General features: G+C 41.4%; 1 protein-coding gene across 1 annotated transcript in view; it reads left to right on the top strand.

Moving 5' to 3' along the window:
• CLSTN2 (calsyntenin 2) overlaps nucleotides 1-21870 on the top strand; it is a 707966-nt gene that overhangs the window by 560852 nt on the left and 125244 nt on the right. The window contains exon 5 of the mRNA XM_075201886.1: nucleotides 1620-1769. Coding sequence (XP_075057987.1) covers nucleotides 1620-1769 — 150 coding nt within the window. The remainder of the gene's footprint in view (nucleotides 1-1619; nucleotides 1770-21870) is intronic.

Raw genomic sequence — 21870 nt, 5'->3', positions numbered from 1 at the left:
TGAAAAATAAAAGAATACACAGACCAGACATACTGATTAAGCAAATTACACACAGATAATCATAAAGGATTAGGAACAGAAGACCACTGCCATGGCATTTGGGTAGCAGTCAGATACAGTGATAAAACATTTGTTTTGCTGTATATTCCCTGATTATATTTTGTGGCTTTATAAGAAAATCTGGTTCAAAAACCTTCAAAAGAACGCTCCTCCAGGTACACTATATTAAAGATAGATTTCCTTTAACGACTAGACAAGCTATACATCTCATGGGCTGACTACATCCTCAAATCTATACTTATCAACAAAAAGAATAACATGTCATAGGGCAGGAAGAGGCAGCAGAAAACACTTACTGTATACTGCATGGGCAGCGGAATGTATCACACTGTTTATTGTACAGAGTAATTGACATTTAAGGTTTTTATTTTAATGTTGCTTCACTTACAGAGAGCTATTGCGCAAGAAATATTGACATGAGATGCTAATATCCACTGGTTCCTAATGTCAATCAATATGAAATGATCGGTTTTCATCTCATTGCTCAGGATGCGCCTATTATTAGCAGCAGTATGATTGAAGTCTTTCAATTTCCTTTTTTCTAACTTTTGCTCCTTGATTGGAAAGTAGCAGAGCATTTACAGATCTGGATGTTTCTTTGTAAAGCGTTTTATTGTATGCCATTCATACTAAGCAATTTATCCGACTAGAGCACTATCTCTAGTATCGCTACTAAAATTGGCTGCTGAGCGCTTACAGCTGGTTATTAGATAGTTAATGGTCATAATGTATAAGATAATTGCTACTGAGATTAATCTAATAAGCACATACAGCAGCATTATCCTCTATAGTTTATGCTAAATGTGCATTGTGTGTGAATTAATTTGGTAATTGTTTAATGGCATAAATGCAATTATGTCATTATATAATAACAATCTCATGCAACCGCTTATACAAATGAGTGGGAAACATTATAATTCCACTGTTACTTTTGTTACTTTCTAATCTATTTGAACTTAATGTATATCAAATATGATTGTTTTAGAGCAACACATCAAAATTCACCTGTCACATATTTAAAGTGTGGCTATTTTGTGTTCTGAACCAATATTCAGCCTATCAATTTATAAGAACCATTTAAATTGCTGAATAATGAGGTATTCACTCATAATTCATAATTATCTCTTCATCCATCACATTTTTTTTAACTTTCAAACTAATTTGCGAAATCAGAGTCTAAGTCTGATTGGCTGCTGGAGTTCATTGAGGAAAAGTGAATAAGCTAATGATTGGCTGTTCTGCCTGAATTTCCTAAAGTATATCACTTGTCCCAGGCACACAGCACAATGTATACACAGTGACTGGCACAAGCTACAGATGGAACAGCAGAGAAGAATTGAGTATAAGATGGACATAAGAGGGGACTGTGTATTGTTTGACGAACATCAAGGATGGCTTATTGTTTATGACTATTACTATGGCTTTTTTGACTATAGTTTATCTAATATGGCCTTTAATTTATTTCACACCTAGTGTAACCATAAGTCTAAAACTAAGTTCTGCACAGGCAAGGTTTAAATAATCATTGCGTGTGTTATTTTTTGTCATTTATCTTCAAGGTAACATCAGGAACACAGAGAAGCTAAGCTATGATAAGCAGCACCAATATGAGATTAAAGTCACTGCCTATGATTGCGGCCAGAAACACACCGCAGAAGAGGTCACTGTGAAAGTGGATGTAAAGCCAGTGTGCAAACCGGGGTGGCAAGGTAACAAACCATTCTCCACCTATTTCTCATACTGTGTACTAAAGTTCCAGTCCTACAGAGCCATTTATTCCTGTTTCCTCACGTTCAGATTGCTCTTTCCTGAAATACCAAGCTTCTCTGTTCTCACAGGCAGATAAGTGCTGATGTTGGTCTGTGACCTTAGAGCTTGTACTGGTTCATGCTGGTCTCACGCAGCAGGAGACACTTAATACACTTGCACTTCTGCTAACACAAGGAGTATCTCCTGATGAGTGTAAAAGAAAACATCAGGACATTATACTCAATTCATACCGAAAATATAAAACGCGAATGCGATGGAAGATTTAACAAGTTGATTGTACATTGTTGCTTGAGCAAAAGCAGTGATGTCATTGGTTACATTTAGAGAGCAGCAATATTACTCCTCTAAAATGTAAATAAATAAGGGGAGCAGTGATGTCACATGACTCATTTTTCAAGTGTTCCATAATGGAATGTTAACTATCAGTGATGGTAAAACACCTGGGGCGTAGAATCACCTCATACCAGAAACTTGCTTTGTTTCAAATGGAAACTTTAGAATCGTCAGTTAATGTAACTAAAACACAACTCAACTTCCAAGCTGCTTCACTTTCCTTACTATAAATAAAAAAAATGTCAGGGTTAGTGGAAAATGACTTTGAAGTTACAAAGGACATTTTATCCATCTTCTAGGATTGTGTGATGCCTGTATTTACAACATTGCTTCTGTGTAAACGCAATGCCCATTCAATACCTATCCCCTCTGTAAATTGCATCCTCAGAAGATAATATGTGTGTGGCGAATTTTCATTTTACGGCCAAAAGAATCAACTTAACTGGCTCATCAGTTTCAATTTGAGTTTTCCATATATCAGTGAGTCACACAGACTTAACAGGGGTCTGAGCCAAGATAACCAACACTATTGCAAAGAATACATCATCTGGAAATAAGATGCTTAGGGAGACAGAATGAGATTTGCAACACTGAAATACCCACTACTTAGCCCTTGGTAAAAACGATTGGACTACAATTCAAAACAACCTAAATCTACAAGTTCTTCATAAGAAGTGGTATAGTCAAGACAATGTCGATGTATTCTGTGTTCAAAGATACCCCTGACATCACTATTATCTGCATTTGAAACTGAAAATTAAAAAAAAGCAAATAATCTGATATTTCAATACAATGAAAAAGTTTAAGTGTTGACTATAAACTGAGTTATGTGTAGCAGTCTCTGAAGAAATTCAATCCCCGTTCCTGTTGAGAATGAATCAATTTCTTTTTGCAGCAAGATGAGAAATGATTCTTAAACCTGGCATATATGTCCCGATCGTATTAAAAGCATCTTTAATACCTCATTTCTGAGCTACGTTTTCTCACCTGGGAATTTCAGTACTCATTTATGGGGGGTTCTCTTCTTCAAACTAGGCTTTGTAAATAAGAGCTGGAGAGGTCTGGATAAACAGTAAGAGATCCATTTGTTTGCAGTATGAAAAATTATGTATTTTTTAAAATTTCTATCTACATCAAAATCCTAGATATGCGTTTTTTAAATAACGGCTTATTTTACTTAGAAATGTAAAGCAGTCTTTTGTATTATTGTTTCATTGTAATGTGACAACATATCAGGAACCTCAGTTAGCACTGTATACATCCTGCCACTATGTACTGTAGCCCTGTGGATCTCTTAACCCCTATATAATATAGCCTTGTAGATCTATTGCCCCTATGTGAAGTAGCTCTGTCGATCTCTTTCCAGTTTGTAATTTAGCCCCGTAGATCTCCTGCCACTATGTAATGTATCCCTATAGATTTCTTGTCCCTATATAATGTGAAAAGCAGGCCAAACAAATGCAGCTGACACAGGTTTGCTAAACCACTTTGCTGTAGTTTTTTTCAGAGGTATCATGATGGTACAGACAGCAACTCTTGTAGTTCCAGCAATTTAAACAAAGTATTTACAATCCCATGTGACCCTACTGCTAGCTAGACACACAGTCCCCTCACTAGTCACCTGCCACTGGCTGGCGTTGGTTGCCCCGCACACAACACAAAGCAGCTATTTATGCTTCTTTTTCAGCACTAACTAGCTGAACCCTGTAACCAGGGGCGGATTAGGAACTTAAAGTGATTTTTTTTTTTTATTAAAGTGGTTTCCTGTAGGCGGGACCAAAGAAATGGTAAGTAGGGCTAATAAAATTTTTTGCATGGTTAGCAAATCATTATCCCTAGCCACATCTGTGGTATCCAAGAACAATGCACATGCAATGGTAGGCAGAATCACAACAATTGCACGTATTTTAGGGACTTCTATTTAAGGTAGGCATTTTAGGAACCTATATAAAATACAGGAAGCATTACATTGACTGATATACAATACAGAGTGCTTCCCAGTTATCCATATATAATACAGAGAGCATCCCAGAGACCGATATACAATACAGCGTGCATCCTCGTGACTGCTATACAACACAGAGAGCATCCCAGTGACCACCGTACAATACATATAGCATCCTGGAAATCACCGTACAATACAGAGAGCATCCAGGTGACCTCCATAAAATACACTTTACTTATACATCAAGTGAAGAGTCAGTTACTAAGATGTCAGTATATTCATATATGCAATGTGTAGGGTCTTGGTCATTGAGATGTCTATTCATCATCATCATTTATTTATTTATATAGCGCCAACATATTCCGTAGCGCTTTACAATTGGGGACAAACACAGTAAAGTAATAAATAAACAAACTGGGTAAAACAAACAAATAGGTGAGAAGGCCCTGCTCACAAGCTTACAAGCTATGGGACAATGGGAGTTTCATACATGAGGTTAAGTCTACATTTTGCATTTCGGCCTAGCCAGACTGCAAAGGTAAAAAGTGATTCGTAAGCTAAATGATCCCGTCACACAGCAATGTTGGTCAGGGAGTTGTTGTCTTGTGTGAATAGTGTAATGGGTGGTAATAGGGTAATCTAGTGAGGTTAAGAGGGTGGTAGAGGAATATTATAAGCTTGTCTGAAGAGGTGGGTTTTCAGAGTACACTTGAAAGTTTGTAGACCAGAGGAGAGATTTATTGTGTGAGGGAGTGAATTCCATAAAGTGGGTGCAGCCCGAATAAAGTCCTGTAACCTGGAATGGGAGGATATAATAAGGGTGGATGAGAGACCCAATCTTGTGCAGAACAGAGTTGCCGAGTTGGGAGATATTTGTTGTAGGAGTGCAGCTTTGCTGATGGCCTTGTAGGTTAGTAAAAGTATTTTATATTGGATTCAGTAGAAAACAGGCAGCCAGTATAGAGACATACAGAGGGATTCATCAGAGGAATAACGATTTGCAAGGAATATCAATCTAGCCGCTGCGTGCAAAATAGATTATAAGGGTTTGAGTCTGTTTTGGGGAAGACAAGTAAAGAGGGAATTGCAATAGTCAATGAGGGAGATAAGTGCATTAATTAAGGATTTTGCAGTGTCTTGTGTAAGATATGTGATGTCTATTGGTGTCAGTGACTCAGAGCTCGATAAACATACTGACCAGGGTGTTGTAGGAAGACATCACCCTTCACTCAAATACTTACCGTGAAGGTGCTGATGTCCATCTTTGCCTTTCTCAGCGTCTTCTTCTTGAGGCCTAGTTGCATAAGGGTGGTGGTGGAGGCCCTGTTATTGCTGAGGTTCAGGCTTTTACTAAGCAACCTGTTGGAATGAGCTAGTTCTCCGCTGCAGAATTTCCGTTCTTGGCTGCCAGACAGGAGGAGGAAGAGGGGGATCTACAGCTTGAAGCTTCTTTTGTGGGAGAGGAGATGCTCTGGTGTGGGAGTTTGGAGAAAGTGGAAACCAGGGACTGGCTGACATAGGGAAGGTTGAGGCTAGAGAGATGTATCTATGCAGTGCTCATTGGGAGATCTTCAGCAGAGCCAAGCAGGAGTTTTTCTCTCAGTTCTTAAACTGTCTCTCAGCACTCATCCTGCATCTCACAGCTGCCTCTCTCCCTAACAGCTCTGAGCACATCTCTGTCTCAGGTTTTCTGTCTCTCATCCTGTTTCTCTCACAGGGGTCTCACTCTCATTCTTCCTCAGCTCTCAGTCTCTCTCAACATGTCATGCTCACAGCTGCATCTCTAAGCTCCCAATCTGTTTCTCTCATAGCTGCTCTCTCAGCCAGTCTCTCCCTAAACTCTCAATCTAATCTTTCAGCCTGTCTCTTTACCTCACAGCCTGTCTCTCTTATGGCTGTCTCTCACACAGATGTCTATCTCTAGCTCCCAACCTGTGTCTCTCTCAGCCTGACTCTTATATATCACAGCCTGTCTTTCTCATGCCTGCATATCTGACTCCCTCTCTCTCTCTGCCTAAGCTTTCAATCTGTCTCTTTCAGCCCATCTCTCTCTTACCTCTCAGCCTGTCTCTCTCATCTCTTAGCCGGTGTCTCACTCAGCAGGGGTTGTCCAGGTATAGCTGATCAAACCCAGAGAAACAGATCAAGCAGCCAGCCTTCCTCTGACACATAGCCACTAAATAAAGGCTGCAGGCTCTGCAATTGATTACAAGACCTGCAGGTCTGCTGCAGCTCACAATGTGCACACAGTCTATCACTGTTTCACTGCCTCCAGGCCGCCTTATGATGCCATATGCCTACCTGGAAAGGTCCCGGTAAGGTCTATAGCCAATCCTCTGCCTGTAACTGTTAGGAAACGTACCTGCTCCATGTTCCTGCTCCCGATCACTGCGGCACACACTGTACATCCAGGTGGGTGGCACAGATATTTGGGGTCATGTGACCGTGGGCGTGAAGATTGAATTTCCCTCTGCTATTTCAAACGCACTCTGACACAACGCCTGTGCCAAAGCAACAGGGGTTCTGCCTAGTGTCTAACTCTCCTTGTGTTCCTACTTTTGTGTATTCTCCTGGTTTCCTGTGTATGACTTTTGGCTTGTTTTGACCTTGCTTCTGGATATCCCTTCTGCTGACTGTGCTCCAGTGTATCCAACCCAGCTTTCCTTTGACTACGGGTTTGGACTCTCCTGTGTGTGGTGTTGCTTTAGTGTATCAGACCCGGCGATCCAACTGACTACAGCTTCATATTCTCCTGTGTGTGCTGTGTTGCTTCAGTGTTCTAAATCCGGCTTACCTGTAGGGGTCTTGTCTGCCTTGCCTCGCTGCACTACACTAACCGCAAACTTGAGTCTGTACTTTCCTGGCCCAGCCTTTGGTCTTTTACTACTAGCATCCGTCTATCATCTATCACACCAGTGGGCTAACCTAAGGGCCACATCTTGCGGGCCTCCAGCAGCAAAATCCATCCTGCTTTGCGGTGGTTCTTGGTGAAGACCGAGGGGTTTGTTAGACTCCACGCCTTAAGAAGACAAGTGCTAACCCTGACTGATAGAAATCTCCTGTGAGCATAACAGTTTGCTCTGACCCACTATGATGAACAGAGCAGGCAATCTCTCTATGAAAGATCTCTAGGGGCAACTGGTGGGTCGAGTCGAGGAACAGGAAAAGAACCAGGCTCAGCTATTACAGTTATTGCAGGGCCTCTCTATCCGCTTGGACGCCATTCAGAATAAGCTAGCCTAACAGGCAGCACCTCCTGCAAACTCACCTCCGGTGCAAAGTTCTGCGCCATTATCTTCTGTGACTACTCAGCTGCGCATCCCGAATATCCCTGAATTCGATGGTGACTTAAAGACTTGTTGTGGGTTTTTAAACCAATGTTTCCTCCAGTTCGAGTTACAACCTGGAAACTTTCCTATGGAAAAAATGAAGGCGGTATATATTATTTCCCTGTTGTCGGGACAAGCTTTAGCCTGGGCATCACCATTATGGGAAAATGATGACCCCTTGCTGCACAATTGTTCCACCTTTTTGGAAATGTTCAGGAGAATCTTTAATAAACCCGGACGAGTCACTAGTGCTGCTTCCAGTATTCTGCGTCTTTGCCGGGGTACCCTTTCTTTGGGTCAGTACCCTATCCAGTTTCGCACCTTGGCTTCAGAGCTCCAGTCAAACAGCTAAACCCTTGTGGCCACATTCTGGCAGGCTTTTTTGGACTGGATCAAAGATGAACTAGTAGGCCGTGAACTACCCGCGTGTCTGGACGCCTTCATTTCCTTATGCAATCAGATTGACATATGCTTCAGGGAACATAGTCAAGAGAAGGAAATTTCTCGCTGGTCCGGATTCCGTCTGGCTCCTTGCTTTCAGCCTCCAGTTGTCCTTTTAGAGGAACCCATGCAATTAGGAAGAGCTCGCCTCTACTCGGAAGAAGGGGAGAGATGATTTAAGAATCATTTTAGCTTGTACTGCAGAGAATCTAGCCACATTTTAGGTGATTGCCCTAAACGGCTGGGAAATGGCAATTCCTAATTGGCTCCAGAGAGACTAGGTTAGGTGTATTCACTTCTTATCTATCTGATTCTATTTCTCCCTTAAAGTGCTTCTGCATCATGCCGAAAAACAGGTTTACTTACCTGCCTTTGTTGAATCTGGGGCTGCTGGAAACTTCATAAGTGCTGCCACAGTTTCTAAATGATCCCTACCAATGCTTCTTCTGAAACCTATTATCGCCATTATGGCCATCGATGGTAATAGGATAGTAGGAGAAGCTATAAGGAGGTGCACTACTCTTCTCTCTCTCCGGGCTTGGATTCTACACAGGGAGATAATTTATTTTATTTTTTTGGCAATACCTGAGCCTATTAATCCTCTAGTATTTGGCCTTACTTGGCTTAGACTTCATTCTCCGAATCTAGATTGGCACCGGGCTCAAGTCCGATCTTAGGGATCCACATTTCACTCCCCTTGCCTTCAAAGAATTGTATTGCCCTGGGAGGAAATTCTCCCACTTACAAGTTGTCTTCAGACATTAGCCACAGTACCACTCCTATGCTAATATTCTGCTTGCAGGAAGCCTCCAAATTACCTCCACATAGACCCTGAGATTGCAGCATCGAATTATTATTACTGACAAGATGCCACCTCATGGCCGGACGACATTCTTATATTCTCTCCTGATATCGCTTCTCATCTTGTCCATTGTTCTTTCTTGGTTTAATACTGCAAACTGGAGAAGTGTGTCTTTGAGAAAAAACAGCTTCCCTTTTTAGGATACGTGTTATCTGGTTCAGGGCTCCAAATAGACCCTGAGAAGCTTAGATCAATTATTGATTGGCCGGAACCTGTAGGTCTTAAGGTGGTTCAATGGTTTTTTGGATTTGGAAATTATTAAATGCAATTTATCAAAGGATTCTACTCGTTAGTAGCAGCTGTTACCGCGTTCACTAAGAAGTGCACCAATTCCAAATGTTGCCCCCCCCCCCCTGAGGCAGTAGAGGCCTTTGCATTGCTTAAAAATGCTTTTATTTCTGCCCCTATTCTCCAGCAGCCTAATTCCGCTCTTTCTTTGGTGTTGGAGGTATTTCATCTAAAAAAAATCATCTGGGAAACTTTGTCCTTGTGTTTTTTTTCGCGGAAATTATCCGCGGCCCGAGAAGAATTATGAAATTGGAGAAGGAAAACTCCTCGCTATTAATCTAGCTCTAAAAGAGTGGAGACATCATCTAGAGGGAGCCCAGTTCCCTGTAACCATCTATACGGATCATAATAACCTCTTGAACCTGCAATCCACATCCTGATTGAACCCTCGACAGGCCAGATGGTCTGTATTTTTTTCTCATTTTGATATTATTATTATGTTCAGGCCTGGTTCCAAGAGTAAAAACGCTAACGCTCTTTCTTATTCTTTTAATCCTATTGATTCTGAAGATCTGGATACCACGAGACCTATTATCAATCTGATTGCATTGTGGCTACCACTCTTACTCTCACAAAAATTCCTCACAGGAAGACTTTTATTTCTCCCCATTTGCACACTAGGCTCCTCAGATGGTTTCATGCCTCACTGCACTGTCGCTATAGACGAACTCTTGAGATTGGCCTGGCTTGGTTCTACTCAACCCAGAGGTGCGGAGTCTAACAAAGCAGATGGTTTTCACGATGGAACCCTACAAGGAGGTATGGACTTCACAGCCTCTGCCTCACAGGTTGCGGCCTGGTCTTTTGAGTGCAGGCGAGACCTGTTAGGAGAACCCGGAAGTCTAGGAGTAACCTGGAGGATAGCTGAGCTTGCATCAGGTAGATGTGGGTCTAAAAGCAGTAGAGGCCACTGATAATCAGCGGAGCAAGATACTGTAGCGTGATAGTCTGCGGATGGATAGTTACCACTGCGAACAGTGGAGCAGGATACAGAGCAGAGATGGTTTGCAGACAGGTTGTTACCACTGCGGACAGTAGAGCTGGATACAATTGTGCAGAGTTTGACAAAATGCCATAATATAATGGATAATGGGGTCATCAGAGTTAAGAAGGGAGAAGGCCCAAGTCTGTAGCTCCCCTCTGAAATTCATGATCATTAAAACCATTTGGTTAAACTGGTCTGAAAAATATAACAGAGATTCTTCAAACTGCTTCATGCACAGTTGACTGATTGCAGAAAACTGTTTAAGGTCTCCATCAAAGAAAACTGAATGGGGGTCTGAAGATTCAGAAGAAAAGGCAGCTAAGGAGTCCCCCATTGGGTCGGCAGGACAGGAAAGATTAAGTTTGAATAAAGTAGATAGCTCAGATTCAAAATGAAAACATCTCTCTGGGGGCTTGGGCTAAGCACACTTGGCAGAAGGTCTGGACTGGGCATGTTTGGCAGAAGGCCCGGACTGGGCACGCTTGACAGAAGGCCCGGACTGGGCATGCTTAGCAGAAGGCCTGGACTGGGCATGCTTGGCAGAAGGCCCGGACTGGGCACGCTTGACAGAAGGCCCGGACTGGGCACGCTTGACAGAAGGCCTGGACTGGCAACGCTTGACAGAAGGCCCGGACTGGGCACGCTTGACAGAAGGCCCGGACTGGGCACGCTTGACAGAAGGCCCGGACTGGGCACGCTTGACAGAAGGCCCGGACTGGGCACACTATACAGAAGGCTCAGGTTGAGCACACAACTCAACAGAGAGCCTGGACTAGGCACGCCTGACAGAAGGCCTGGACTGGGCATGCTTGGCAGAAGGCTCAGGTTGAGCACACAATTCGGCAGAATACCCGGACCACAGTCCTATGGATGTCTTGCCGCTATGTACAAATAAGATTAACAACTCCACATAACACAAAATGTAAAGAAAAGTAGAATGCAAGTCTAACTGCTACTGAAAAGAAATAGAAGGAATTTATAAGGGCACATCTCCTTGTGCCTATTCAAACTGAACATATGTTCAGAGAGCTACTGAAAATAAGAGCATAACTAGGAAACATAGACAGCTGTAAATGTATACATCCTAATGTGCACATGATATTCTTATGATGCACTGTGTAAGCATATATGACTTTAACAGGTTAAGGGGCCTCTTTATTATTGAGCAGTAACAGAACTTGTTTTTTTATCTCTGCATATTGTTGCAATAGAAAACTTCCTGTCATTGCACTTTACCATTACATTTTTGCAAAAGTAGCTGAAAGGAGCCTTACTGTTTTTCCCAGCCAGTCTAGGGTCTGATCATGTGCGCCACAGTTGTCCAATGACAAGAGTCAAATTACTTTCCCTTTCATCAATTTAGCATAGTTACCTACTCTCCCAGAGTCCGGGAGACTCCTGAATTTCTAGGAGTCCTCCTGGACTCCTGGGAGAGCAGGCCATTAGTTTAGTGGTGGGGAGCAGGAATTGTGACTCGATTAGCTCGTCATCGTGGCCCCGCCCCCTGCTGTTATTAGCTAAACCTGTGTGATGTTATTTAGGGGCGGGGCCAGTGACAGATTCCCGTAGCCCTGTCCCCCACATGCCCGTCTCCCCCCCGATCTCCCGGATGCCAGCTTGCCCAAGTTGGCAAGTATACAATATAGAATGCCTACTGAGTCATTGGCTGAGGTACTGGCACTCATTTTGATCCTTAAGCTCTTTAAGACAACAGTGAAGATTTTCAATGGAGAGAATCTAAACTGATTATACATAATTAGGGTAATAGGTTCTGGAAAGGTGGAGAAACCCTTTTCCTGTGCTTTATAAATATATAGTAAAACAAATGGAATAACATAAACCACACGCAAGAATGTAAGTTACATATACAGGGTATGTATGTCATTGATTCTTGTGTAAAAAATATATACATTATATGCAAAAATAAGGTAAAACTTGGTGGACTGAGTATGACTCCCTCTTGATAATTGTGGTGTGTATGTATATGTATATATATATTATACAGTTAGCACTTCTGCCTCACAGCACTGGGGTCATGAGTTCGATTCCCGACCATGGCCTTATCTGTGGGGCATTTGTATGTTTTCCCCGTGTTTGGGTGGGTTTCCTCTGGGTGCTCTGGTTTCCTCCCACACTCCATAAAAAACATAGTGGTTGGTTAATTGGCTGCTATTAAATTGCCCTTAGACTCTGTGGGCTAGATTTACTAAGCTGCGGGTTTGAAAAAGTGGGGATGTTGCCTATAGCAACCAATCATATTCTAGCTATCATTTTGTAGAAGGTACTAAATAAATGAAAGCTAGAAGCTGATTGGTTGCTATAGGCAACATCCCCACTTTTTCAAACCCGCAGCTTAGTAAATCTAGCCCTGTGTGTGTGTATGATAGGGGACTTAGATTGTAAGCTACAATGGGGCAGGGACTGATGTGAATGAGTTCACTGTACAGCGCTGCGAAATTAGTGGCGCTGTATAAATAAATAGATGACTATATATATATATATATATATATATATATATATATATAATGTATATATAATATGTTTCTTGTGAAAGCGGTGGTTTAGGAGCACTCATTCAGGCTAATTATTTTATCATTACCTGCAATGAGAGGAGGGAGCTTTCAAGCTTCTGCAACTATGAAATTGGATTGACATGGGAAGGTCTGTAGAACAGCGAAGCCAGAACTAAATTTATATCACAAGAACAATGACATAAATCAATTCACTTTGTACCTTAGGAAAATTGAGTTTTCTCCATACATGACTGCATGTGTCTCTCAGGTTTAGATTAAGTTACAGAAAAGTGTCAGAATACAGGAAACCGTATAGGATGCATAAACTCAGAAATTTAAGGTGGAACAAAGCTGTTCTGTTTGTTAGATCTATGAGGACAGTTCTCACTCACTTTTCTCACGTTTTGTTACCTTTAAAATGCTTCTGTTGCCTACGCACAACTGAAGTTGACATTTTGTAGACCCAGAGTTAAGAATATCAATGACTTTTGAACCAGAATGTTTTTTTTTTTCATTTTAAATTTTTCTTGCAATATATAAAACCTGAGGTGAGAAAAACTGATGCAGATTCTGATCATATGTTTTTAGATTTCTCCCATTATTGAGGGGTTTTGATATTTTTCCGCACATCAATGCTGTTCAGGCGTGGTAAACCTTTCATATTTTACAGAATCTGAAACTGCCCATTTATTCCCTCTTTTGTGCTCCAACTGGTAGGAGTGATGGAAGCAGAGGTGAATTATAATGAGGGGAGAAGAGGTAATCCCCCAGAGCATGCTATCCACTCCCTAATAATTTGTATTAATGGGGTCTTTTTGCTAAGTCTCCTCTGATAACAATTTTTTTTATTGCTGCGATAGAAAATAATTTATTGGGCAATTTAACAAAAATATGTCATTGGGGAGTTACACTCCGTTCCCCAGTGACAGCAGCAGGAGACGGCTTACTGCTCACCAGGCTGGTGTTTCAGCATATGCCTGCCAGCTCGCTGTACACACTTGAACTGGAAGCCCTACTAAGGCAATTGGAGGACAGTGACGGTGCTTGTATATAGATTTCCCAGTGCTTTGCATGTCTTCACCAGCTAGGGAGAAGTTCTTAATCCTGGGAAAACTCCAGTTTTCGCAGGATATAAGGATTATCTCCATGTAATAAATAGACCCCAATGAGTGCAACTTTGTCATACCTCCGGCTGGTCTTAGTTTATCCCACACAAATTCCTAAAGCTCTCCTGAAATATCCCAGGAACACTGCTCCTTTTGTGGGTTGGAGCAGTATGACGGACTGGTGGAAGGGTGAGACCATTAGAACAGCAGGGGTAAGTATATGCAGAACCTGCCTCCAGCATCATCACTGGGGATTCAAAAATCAATCACCAATAACTTTCCCCGCTGGATGTTTAAATCCCCAGTGATACCTGAGATTGGGTCCGATATACACATCTCTCTGCAGCTGAAATTGATGGCAGATGTCTAATTAATTTTATTTGCACTGATTGCATTAATTCTATGTTATCCAAGGTGTTGTGCCCCAACAAAATATAACGTGGAAGCAGGGCTAATTTTCTCTGGAAATGTGGGGGTTCTTTAATATGGGAATTTTGTGGTTCTGCCAATGTGTGGTAGAGATTGATTGATTGTAACAAATACAGTGGCTGTTGTTCTTTGTTTAATGTCAAATGAGTGGAAATTTGATCAAGATCATGGATGAATCCAAGCGGTGATCACAATATATTGTTAGGTAAAGAATCTGCACTAGAAAAGAAAGAGCAGTCTATAGCCATTAAGCAGCAGCTACATGAAAACACTTTGGCAGACTCTTCATTTTATTTCACCAGACCTAGTGCTTATATAATGCAATACTGTATAGTATTTGCAAAGGTTACTGGACATAGTGTGAGTTACTGAGAATGAAGCCGCATGCATGGCTAATGACATTCAATTGCTCATTCATCTCTTGGAGAGATCTCAGCTAAATTAGAACCCTACTGTAAATAAGTATAGACTTGACATATGACTCCATATACTCTCATTATGTTTGCAAGATAGTATTGACTAGAATATAAAAAAAAAAATGAAAGAAACTTAGGAAATATAATCAACCTTCATAATTTGCAAGAGAGAGAATAAAAACCAAATTGAGATACATACAACCCATGGTTAATGGGTGACTCAATAAATGAGCTCTAATAAGATTAGCCAGGGAGTCCCTAGGGAAAGCACAAACTAATTTCACCTCTTATGCTCAGTCAGCATCTGAGCAAGGCTTTGACTTTAAGCAATTAGCGAATGTAATATAAAATACCTGGAATTTGATTTACACATAGCTGTCGAGATCTTAATGACTGTAAATGCAGAACATGGTGGGATGGTCCATTAGAAAAACTGGAGAGGGCACAAAGAAACATTATTGCACCAAGTTGGGTGTGATTATGTCTGGTAGTGCTTTGTATTATCTGTAAATTATTATCCTGACCAACAGAATCAAACAAATGTCATACATTTTTCACTTTTGTCAATGTAAGTAGCTGTGGAGTAGAAAGTTACTCCGTAGCTTTTAAACTGTCTTAAATAAGAAAATTATAAAATATTATATAATATATTATATAATATTTTTTTCCGTGCAATACTGTATCACTGTGAATTTTAGTGACTTGTAATATTTCTCTGGTATACTACATGTCCCAACATGTGTCAAAAGGAGAGCACCTAAATGTGCATGTGTGTACCAGCCTGTATGGTCTTTAAGTGGCTATTGAGCTGTTACAATAATTACTGTTTCTAGTTTCATAGCATAAATATTAGCTTGCGTAGTTTGACGATTACTCAGTGGCACAGATGAGGGGGGGGGGTTACAAAAGCGCAATTTCACACAGCGATTTTGAACAAGAAGTTGTAGAAATGATAACTAAAAATAACAACAATTGGAACAGATAGGGCTTGATTCATTAAGGCACGCAAAACGCACATATATCGGGCATGTGCACGTCCGTATTCAAGAAGGAGTAGATGTAAAAATACATCTGTTGATGAATACGGGTCTAGGTCTGCTCGACTCTAAGGGGCGTATTCAATTGTTAGCGGTAACGCTGATAAACGAGCGCTCAAAAAATCTTACCGTTAATACGGTATTTACTGGCGGAATTTCAGCTCGCAACCCCCTGAGCGGCGAGCTGAAATTTCGCGAGTAAACTACCGTATTAACGCTTTTCGCTCGCAATATTACCATATAAACGGTAATATTTTTTGAGCGCTCGTTTATCAGCGTTACCGCTAACAATTGAATACGCCCCTAACAGACACTGCAGGATACGTCCAATACATATGTTGAATATAAAGTCCCAACATAACGCAGAGAAAAAAAACTTTTCAATTAATGTCATCTATTAATAAAATTGTCATTAATGACCAATTATTGAAAGATTAAAAAAAAAAAAAAAGGTTTGTTCCCCCCAATAAAATATTGCAAACACATGATGTAGCATGCATACTCAACTGTCATCACTAGTAATCAGCACTTACACCTGACCTGTAGCTGGTGCAATTTATGCGATAGAAAAGCACATACTTTAGAGATGCTGAAAGCTTGAATCGGACACTGTGTGCGCTCGAGCTAGGCGTCCTTACTGTAACTTGACATATGCCCCTTCCTGCCCATGAAATCGTAGGCTGTATAAGGGAGCTTTGCGCATGAAGATGAATTGGACGTTGCTGCATTCTCTGGTAAATGGTTAGTTTCTGGGCATCCGCAGATCAATTTTACACAAAAATTGGCACGTATCAGGATTTGCGTTCCTTAAAGAATCAGGCCCAAAGTATTAAATAATATACAAAAAAACTTCCTTATATTTAGTCTTAAATCATTGTAAGAATTGATTCACAAGAAATCTATCTACTGGACCAAAATCGTCAGTTATTCCACAAAGTGAACCATGAATGTTTTGCTCGTTTGTACTTACAACATAACACAAATACATGTATACCCAAATGAATGAATTGCATAAGAACTGTGCAAATGATAATAACCATCTCAGTAGGGAGGAAATTAAATCATATACACAGTCCTTAAAAATGAGCTCCAAAGAGAAAATAGACATCAAAGGAAAAAGGGACATCAAGAGATTACAATTGTGAGTACGACCATGTACAATTCTAGAAATTATTTAAAAGGAACACGAGTGTTTTATGTTTTCATTCCATGTTTCTAATAATACAAGAAGGAAAGCATTTATTATCTCTGATTATCTGTTTTATTTGATATGACTTACTGATTTCTACTATTAAAAACAAGCACTATCATCTTTGCAATAATTTGCTATTTATATTCTTCTCTGTGATCCATTCATCTCTGTTTTCCATCAGGAAAATAAATGTAATTCCTCTCAAAGCAAAGCAATATTATTAGAGAGACCCTGGTGTCAAATACACTCTACCCTGTACCCTGAGTAGGGCGTATCACCCACAAAGACATTGCACAAGGCCCTCTAACTGGGATTTATGAAATTGCAGAACTCTCAGTTTTTACTAGAGATGGGCGGGTCCGGTTCTCCGAGAACCGAACCCACCCGAACTTTGGGTATCCGAGTACCGAGCTGAGCAGCTCGGTACTCTCCCGCCCATTCCGAATCCAAATCGAGGCCGAACGTCATTGTGACGTCGTCGGATCTCGGGACTCGGTTCTCGCGATACTTCAACTTTATAAATACACGCCTCCACAGCAATCCATCGCCATTTGACAGAGGGAGAGAGCAGGGTGTAGTCATAGGCTAATTAGAGCAGGGACAGAGAATACCATATTGTTCTTGCAATTGCTCTAACCAAAATCGCTAGTGCAGAGAGGAGGATAGAGGTTTATTATTTTTTCTTCATATTTGGCACTCCCCAGCGCTTTTGGGGTGTCCCCCATAATTGTGCATTAATATTTCTGGCTGTCAAAAGTCATATCTGTCAGCAGTATCTACTAAATAATTTGTAGCACACCTCAGTGTTTTTGGGGTGTCCTCCCTAATTGTGCATTAATATTTCTGGCTGTCAAAAGTCATATCTGTCAGCAGTATCTACTCAATAATTTTTAGCACTCCTCAGTGTTTTTGGGGTGTCCTCCCTAATTGTGCATTAATATTTCTGGCTGTCAAAAGTCATATCTGTCAGCAGTATCTACTCAATAATTTTTAGCACTCCTCAGTGTTTTTGGGGTGTCCTCCCTAATTGTGCATTAATATTTCTGGCTGTCAAAAGTCATATCTGTCAGCAGTATCTACTCAATAATTTTTAGCACTCCTCAGTGTTTTTGGGGTGTCCTCCCTAATTGTGCATTAATATTTCTGGCTGTCAAAAGTCATATCTGTCAGCAGTATCTACTCAATAATTTTTAGCACTCCTCAGTGTTTTTGGGGTGTCCTCCCTAATTGTGCATTAATATTTCTGGCTGTCAAAAGTCATATCTGTCAGCAGTATCTACTCAATAATTTTTAGCACTCCTCAGTGTTTTTGGGGTGTCCTCCCTAATTGTGCATTAATATTTCTGGCTGTCAAAAGTCATATCTGTCAGCAGTATCTACTAAATAATTTGTAGCACACCTCAGTGTTTTTGGGGTGTCCTCCCTAATTGTGCATTAATATTTCTGGCTGTCAAAAGTCATATCTGTCAGCAGTATCTACTCAATAATTTTTAGCACTCCTCAGTGTTTTTGGGGTGTCCTCCCTAATTGTGCATTAATATTTCTGGCTGTCAAAAGTCATATCTGTCAGCAGTATCTACTCAATAATTTTTAGCACTCCTCAGTGGTTTGCGCTCAGAATGGATTCAAAGCAGTCCACATATGATCTAAATGAGCAACCAGGTTCTGTCACCAGTCCTGATGTTAGTGTTCCCAGTACGTCATCTGGCCAAGGCGATGTCAAACAACAGAGTGTTTTCAAATTAGTGCAAAAAACAAAAACCAAAAAAAAATTTACTGTATTGAAGCGAAAAAGAAGTGTAACTGAGCAAAAGTTAAGTGACGATAAAAAAAAAATTGCAAGCATGCCATTCTACACACGCAGTGGCAAAGAGAGAATGAGGCCTTCACCTTTGGCTATTAGTGGCAGATCCCAAAAAGTTACCCAGGCTACAATTGGTGCACAACTACTGTTACGCGTCAAAGCTGAGCTGCAAGATACCAGTGAGGCATTACAGGAGAATATTTGCTCTGATTCACAAATGACAACAATCCCTGTGGAGAGTCCATCCAACAGTGGGATGTCTAATCGTGAGCATTCTGCTGATGTGTGCCTTAATAGCCCGAGTGTAGCCGGTGATACCCAAATTGAGGATGCCACTTTGGAATTAGAAGAGGATGAGGGGGAGATTTGTGTAGGCGACGAGGGCGCTAATGAGGATGTTGATGAGGATGAGGTTGTTTGTGTAAGTCCTGCACCAGTGGCAGCAGTTCTGGCACGTGACAAGAAAAAGGCCATTGTCATGCCTGGGCATAAAACAAAAAAATCCACTTCTTATGTGTGGAATTATTTCTACCCAAATCCAGACAACAATTGTATAGCCATTTGTAGTGTATGTGAAGCCACAGTCAGTCGAGGGAGGGACCTTAACCATCTTGGAACCTCGTCTATGTTACACCATTTAACGAGAGTTCATGGCAAAGTGTTGGGAAAAGCTGAAAGTTCTTCCCAAAAGAATACAAGCACTCCCTCATCAGCTAAGACCCTCCGCTCACCGACATACCGACGGCTACAAAATACACCCACCACACCATCCTCATCAATATCCTCAGTAGCGCTCGGAGTTAGCCCGGCATCCCACTTAAGGCTGGATGACTCCGGCACTATTATTGATTCCTCTGAAGAAAGCGTTAGTCCTGCTGCTGCTGTTGCTGCTGCTGGGGGTGAATCGTCATCCCAGAGGCAGGTGAATAAAATGAGCAGTCCTACATTTCAGCAATTAACTGTGAAACAATCATTTGCGAGGGGAAGCAAATATGACAGCAGTCACCCAGTCGCCAAGCGAATCACAGACGCCATGGCTGCAATGTTAGTGTTAGATCTGCGTCCAATCTCCACAATAAACGCAGCTGGTTTTTCACAGTTAATTGAGGTTTTGTGTCCGCGTTACAGAATTCCATCGCGACACCATTTCTCCCGTAAAGCTATTCCACAACTATACCAAAAAGTGTGTAAAAATGTAGAGATTGCGCTGAAAAATGCCATTCTGCCCACTGTTCACTTAACCACAGATATGTGGACAAGTGGAAGTGGCCAAACCAAAGACTATATGACTGTGACAGCCCACTGGGTTGGTCATTCACCTTCACCAGCAGGAACAGCAGCAGCATGTACACCACTACGTAACATTTGTCACAGGCAGGCCACTCTTTGTATCACCGGCTTCACTAACAGGCATACGGCTGACAATTTGTTACGCAAACTGAGAGATGTGATTGATGCATGGCTTATACCACTCGGACTCTCCCCAGGGTATGTCATTTCAGATAACGCCAACAATATAGTGCGAGCATTACAGCTGGGTGATTTCCAACATATTCCCTGTTTTGCTCACACCATCAACTTGGTGGTGCAGAGCTTCCTACGAAATAACCGTGAGGTGCAGGAGATGCTTTCGGTGGCCCGTAAAATTTCAGGCCATTTCAGGCATTCAGCCACAGCATGTAGGAGATTACAGCAGCTCCAAGAGCAGTTTAACTTGCCCTGCCACCAACTTAAGCAAGAGGTGGTAACTCGGTGGAATTCCACCCTGTACATGCTTCAGAGGATGGAGGAACAGCGCAAAGCCATCCAAGCATATTGCACAAGTCATGACATTGGGAAAGGAGGGGGGATGTATTTCACTCTTGCACAGTGGGGAATCCTTTCAGTGCTGTGCAAGGTGCTGAAACCATTTGAAGTTGTGACATGTGAGGTCAGTGCAGACTCTGCTAGTTTGAGCCAAGTCATTCCTTTAATTAGACTATTGGAAAAGCAGCTTGAGAAAATGAAGGAGGAGCTGAAAGCAAGCAATTCAGCAAAGTATGTTGGCCTTGTCGATCAAGTACTTAATTCGCTTCACAATGATCCTCGAGTTATTAAGATCTTGAACTCGGATCAGTACGTTTTGGCCACTGTGCTTGATCCAAGGTTTAAAACCTACATTGAGTCTTTACTTGTAAATGAGCGAGATGTGAACTTTTGCAAGGAGCTATTGCTCAGCAAGTTGGCCGCTGAACTGGGCCTCGGCTTGACGACGTGTCCTCCTTCACTTTCTCAAGCTGTTGCTCGTAAAAAATTAAATTTCCAAAAAAGAAGCAGGGAAGACACAGGGGGCAGACGAGAACAATTTAACATCTGGGCTGGTTTGAAGGATTTTTCAAAAAAATGTGTCACTTTGCCCATAAGTCCATCCAATATGAGTATAAACATGCAAAGGATGGTGGAGGATTACTTTCAAGAGGTAGTTGATATGGAAATGTCAGACAGTCCCTTTCCTTACTGGGAAGAAAAGCAGGCCATTTGGAAACCCATGTACAAACTTGCTTTGCAATACCTAAGCTGCCCACCCTCCAGTGTGTACTCTGAACGAGTGTTCAGCACAGCAGGGAACTTAGTCAGTGATCGCCGTAGAAGGTTACTTCCCAAAAATGTGGAGAAAATGATGTTTATAAAAATGAACTACATCTTCCACGAGGAAGGCCTTCACCATCCAAGACATCCAAGCACTGACTGTTCTCTAATGGCGGATTCAAGCGGCGATGAATTGATAGTCTGTGATGATGATGTACACACTGATGAGGGTGAGGATGAAGCTGAAGATGATGCCGATAACATCTTTTTAAAACTTTCTATGTAAGTGTAGGGTGCAATCTACCCCCAAAGAGGAAAGGGACTTGTGGCATTTCCATATCACATACCATCTTGAAAGGCTGCTGTTAGGGCAATTTATCCTTAAGGGTAGGGTGTCATAGACAGAGTGACCCTAAACTGGCTTTGTCCATTTTTCATAATATTGTACAGTCTATAATGGCTGAATTTTTTAGTATTTTATACAAGTGGAGGGGGGCCTAGAGAGACAGAAACCAAACTGGCTTTCTCCATGTCAATTAATATTGTACAGTCTATAATGGCTGAATTTTTTGGTATTTTATACAAGTGGAGGGGGGCCTAGAGAGACAGAGTGACCCCAAACTGTCTTTCTCCATGTCAATTAATATTGTACAGTCTATAATGGCTGAATTTTTTAGTATTTTATACAAGTGGAGGGGGGCCTAGAGAGACAGAAACCAAACTGGCTTTCTCCATGTCAATTAATATTGTACAGTCTATAATGGCTGAATTTTTTGGTATTTTATACAAGTG

The sequence above is a fragment of the Mixophyes fleayi genome, chromosome 3, assembly GCF_038048845.1.
Source record: "Mixophyes fleayi isolate aMixFle1 chromosome 3, aMixFle1.hap1, whole genome shotgun sequence".
NCBI lineage: Eukaryota > Metazoa > Chordata > Amphibia > Anura > Limnodynastidae > Mixophyes > Mixophyes fleayi.
The sequence above is the reverse complement of the archived record's forward strand: the minus strand, read 5'-3'. Positions and strand labels throughout refer to the sequence as shown.